Below are 5000 nucleotides of genomic sequence, written 5' to 3'. Positions count from 1 at the left end.
CACATCGTTTACATGACTAGTGAATGCCAATTGATCATCAAAGTGCACACTAAGTATGCTTATTTCTCTGGTGAGATGGAGTGCTTTCCCTTCATTGCTAATGGATGGGGTTAAAAGATTCCGTCGACGCAATATCATCATGACCTGAGTTTTGTCTGGTATAACCTGCCACCGTCGGCCCCATGAGGTGATGAGTGATAATACATCATGAATATGTTCAACAGTGGTAGTGCGTTCATGCTTTTCACATGTAAATGATAACGTCAGTCGTCAGTGTATGCATGGGATTCTGGAATTACATGTAGAATCTCAATGAAACAGACATCCCATAGGAGCAAGCCACCTGAACCGTTTACCACAAGTTGAAGAGTTCTTCCTCGTAGATAATATTCATTCAGTTTCAGCAGGTCACCATCAATGCCAAAACCTTTTAGTTTGGAAATAGTGCCTTTGTACCACACTCTGTCGAAGGAACCAGCAATATCCAGGGCAATTATATAGTTTTTTTTGCCAGCATCAAGGGATTTGTTCCAATTGGAGACTAGTTGTGGCAGCAGGGCGCATACTGATCTAATCGATCCAAAGCCAAACTGCTTGCTGCTAAATAGGTGTCTGATGTCAAAGAAACTTTTCATTCTGTTCAGTAAATATTGTTTTGTAGCTTGTGCCCATAATCGAGAAGAGTGAGATGGGCCTGTAGTTTTCTGGAAGTGCTTGGCTTATCTTTTTATGCACAACTCTAGCCTGTTTCCAAATATCTGGCCACATTTTTCTTTTGGAAGCAGTTTTGATATAAGTTGGTAAGTGGAGTTGCAAGCTGGTCAGCACACTTTTAAAACGATTCCAATGACCATTGTGTTTAGTCTCTGATTTGTCAGTGATGGAAGGTGAGGAAGGGTGCGGTCAGGTTCACAAACTCGCATCTTCTGAGAGAAAAAGGAGGCAAGTAGTTCAGCTTTGTCGTGATTAGATGTTGCTACGTTACCATCTAGCTTATAAAGTGGCGGAATGCAATTATGAGGTGTGAGGCCCTGCTGCTCCATTAGGCTATAGGTTTCATATTGAGACTGTTTCCACTGCTCGATGACTCATTTCTGAACCTGTTTCATTCTTTTATAGGCAGCTTGTAGTTCAACTTATTTTGTGTAGATCGATTATATCTAAAAGATTCCAAGCTCTGTTTTTTTTCCCCGGCTGTAAGTCTACATGTATGCTAAAACCAAGGCTGATCTCCTGTTTTAACTTTGTATGATTTATGGTGTATAAAGCGTTCATTCAGTTTCAGTAATGTTTGACTGAGAGTGATAGCCTATGCATTAACATCTCCTGTGAGAATGGAGTTCTACACGACGTTTTCTAAAGCACTGCAAAAACCTTGCCAGCAGCCCTAGTTCCAGCTCCAAATGGTTCTTGTCAGTGCCTCCTCACGAGTAGCCTTCAGGTTAATCATGCTGAATATGGCATAATGATCTGAAGAACACTGCTCCCGTACTTCGGCAGTTGATTGTTCCTTCAGAAAGGTCGAAGATGACAGAGTCCAATGAAGAGCCTGAGATGTGGGTGGGAAAATCATGTATCATCAACAGATCTTCAAAGGATCTTGCAACAAGGTATTGGTTCATATCACCTAATATCAGGATGTTTTTGAAGGTGTACTGATGTAATATACCATCAAGGTTGTTCTGTAGGAACTCGATGGGTTCTGCTCCCTGCCACTGGGGCCTAACAGACACACAATAAGCCTAAAAAGAATTCCAGGGGCTGAACGGAGAATGCCTCACGGAAACAGACTGCAACACCACAAAAGGTGCCATTAGTCCTGTCCTTTCTGGTCCATGTAGGCTATGGGATATTTTTCTCTGAGACTGTTTAGTTTGGAATACTCTCCACTGTGAGAATTATATCGAGATTATGTGGTATAACATGGCTGTGTGTTAGGTCAACAATGTTTGTCTGGAAACCTCTGACATTAGCTGAAAGGATGGTAAGATGGCCCGACTTTTTTTTGGAGTAGGGGCCTTGAGGAGCGATTTGTGGTTGAAGTGTGTGGATAGGTCAATGGCCAGCTCCCAAAGGTCTCATTTCCGCCATCAAAAACTGCCGTGCTACATTTTCCTATGACTCCGCGCTGTTTATGGGGCGGAGTCATGTAAAAACACCGGCTCTTCGGTGATGAGCACGCGGAGCACCTCTGCCTGGTTTGAAATGGAAGAAAATGGGAAGTTCAAGTTTGATGCTGCACTGTGTGATGTATTATTCCATAACGATGAGGATGTTAATGAGGATATTAATGCACCTAGTGCTGGACTAAATGAATTTGCACCTCTGTGTGCATATAATATATATATATATATATATATATATATATATATAGATATATATATATATATATATATATGATATATATATATAATATATATATAAGATATATATATATATATATATATATAATATATATTATATATATAATATATGATATATATATATGCAAATTTTATATATATATAAAATATATGATATATATATATATATATATATGATATATATATTATATATATATATATATATATTAATATATATATATATAATATATGATATAATAATTATATATATAATATAATATATATTATATATATATATATATATATATAATATATATATATTAATATATATACTATATATATGATATAATATTATAATATATTATTATATATATATATATAATATATATATTATTATATATATATATATATATATATATATATATATATTATATATATATATATATATATTATGATATATATATATATATATATATATACATATATATGTATATATATGCATATATATACACATATGTATATGTGATGTACATATGTTTTCTTTTCAATTTCCATATTCTATATCTATGAGTATAATGTGATCTTAAAACTTAGGTAATATGGGAAATCGTCATGCTCTAGCAACAAAATATTTATCTTGAAAATCTATGCTATTATAAATAATAACATAGAGTATAAGCTTTAATATCCAAATGCTTTCATATTAATAAGGTCATGGCTAAGAAGAGCGAAACTCAGATTTATCTTTCGTATGACTACGCTTTTAATTAACACATTTAAATGTCATGCATAGGCAACAGTAGTCATTGTTTTTATTATATTATTAATGTTTTAGCCTTGGGCACATTCAGGCCTCCAAAAGTGTTCCATGACGAATGAGATACGGGAAGTATCTCAGACAGGTTCATGTTTTGTTTACAGAATGTGTCTGAATGGTCGAAAGAATATTATGGATATTTATATTAAATCTACATAATCAATTTGCTTCTTGTGTGCGTATAATTGAATGCGAAGGCGTAAACTCATTTATCCTTTTAAATGTAATTAATATCAATTGATAAAAGATGACATATTCAAAACATTTAAAGGAGTGTGTCGTTCGAAACCGTTGTCGATAGACAAAGGGAAAAAATGTGGGCCCGCGCATTTTCAACTGATTTTCTTTGTAATTTTAAGAAGTTGATAACTAAAAACTTGTACATACTGCTATTTCCTAATGTAATTTCATTAAAACAGTGATTAATGATTTAATATAATCCAGATATTAAATCAGATTCGTCAACTTAAGCACGATTCCTAGGAATGGGGGTGGAGTGGAACCTTTGGCAACGGCGTAGAAACATTGGCATAGTTGCTGTCGTGACCGACCCGGCAAAGTGTCGCAAATGAGATTAGTGACACTTTTTAGTGGTCTGTGGTGTTGTGGACCAGCAGACAGACTTTGAAGCGTCTGAACGATCAAGGCGTTATTATATGCATGCTCACATACAATATTCTGCAAAACATTTTTTTTCCCGTGGGAGGAGCCCTGTGAGTGACCACTGACTGCAGATCCGGCAGCTTAGAGATTGCCTTCCACACTGAGGTACTGCACCTTGATTAACGGGTGTATTGGATCTTTGGGGGTGAGACGTGGTGCGTTGGCTTTGATAAAGTATTGTTAGGTCTGATTTTTTGTTGGTTTCCTGTATTTGCAAAGGTTCGTTTAGCCGAATTTGAGATTCTGAATGGGTCACAAGCCTCGACGACGGCGCTTTTGGAGGATTACTTTGCTGCTGATCTGAGCTGCAATGTTCCTGTTGTTGTGCAAGGAAGTGTGCGTCGATCTTTTCAGCATGTGTAGTGCTGGCAATTGATCTCACTTCCTGGGATGTAAGTGCATTTGTCGAAGCAATAGTGCTGTCAAAGCAAAGTTTAGAATATTGACAGCATCCCTTTTACTCGTAATATCCTCGATGGTGCTGTCAGGGAATCTCAGAAGCGAGTTCTTCCTTGCCTGCTCAGATATCAGATCTATAGGCTCTAGCTGGAGAAGCTCTCCCATTTTATCAGTGTCAGAAGTCTCATGTGGGGTCTCAGTAAGACAGATGATAAATAATGAAATATAAAAGTAAACGGCTAAAATTCCCTGCCTAAGACCGTGGGTTTTAACCTCTCCTCGGCGACAGGTCCCCCGATTGACACGAGGCGTCTTTACCAGGAAGGAGCCTAAGCCTATAAGTTGCCTCTGAGAAGCCGACAATGCCACTCCGCCTCAAGCACTCTGCCAGTATGCTCACCTGCAAAGCCTCTACTGGTTTTGTGAGCTGTGACTATGGCAGGACTCTAAGGAAGTGTAAGAAAAGCGATGTAAGAGTAAGGATTTTAATAAATAGGACATAAACTAAGCATCAGTGAGACATCCAACAACTCCAAAGAGCCAAGAGAAGTGGGGAAGTTTTTATCATTGCCAGGCATAGTTGGGTGTTTCGTTGAGAGGGGGGGGGTAACGGTGTGAACAAAAAAAAAAATTATAAGTAACAGCATTGATATATCTTATGCAACAGGCCAGCAAGATGATGATTATAAATTCATGAGTGAATATGCCAAAAATAAAACACAACAAATGCCCAGAAGCATGAAATATCTAGGTAAATACTGAGCAGATAAACTGGCTAT

The 5000-nt window shown here is 37.0% G+C and overlaps 1 protein-coding gene across 1 annotated transcript; it reads right to left on the bottom strand.

Annotated features, from left to right (window-relative positions):
- Positions 1 to 263: 263 nt before the first annotated feature.
- On the bottom strand, positions 264 to 1043 carry LOC119584774. Its single transcript, XM_037933424.1, has 2 exons — positions 829 to 1043; positions 264 to 636 (listed from the first exon to the last, which is right to left on the bottom strand). Exons 1-2 carry the CDS (start codon positions 1041 to 1043, stop codon positions 264 to 266), a joined length of 588 nt encoding a protein of 195 aa, XP_037789352.1.
- Positions 1044 to 5000: the final 3957 nt, after the last annotated feature.

This window comes from Penaeus monodon, chromosome 18, assembly GCF_015228065.2.
Source record: "Penaeus monodon isolate SGIC_2016 chromosome 18, NSTDA_Pmon_1, whole genome shotgun sequence".
NCBI classification, from domain to species: domain Eukaryota; kingdom Metazoa; phylum Arthropoda; class Malacostraca; order Decapoda; family Penaeidae; genus Penaeus; species Penaeus monodon.
This window is presented reverse-complemented; position numbering and strand designations above follow the sequence as displayed.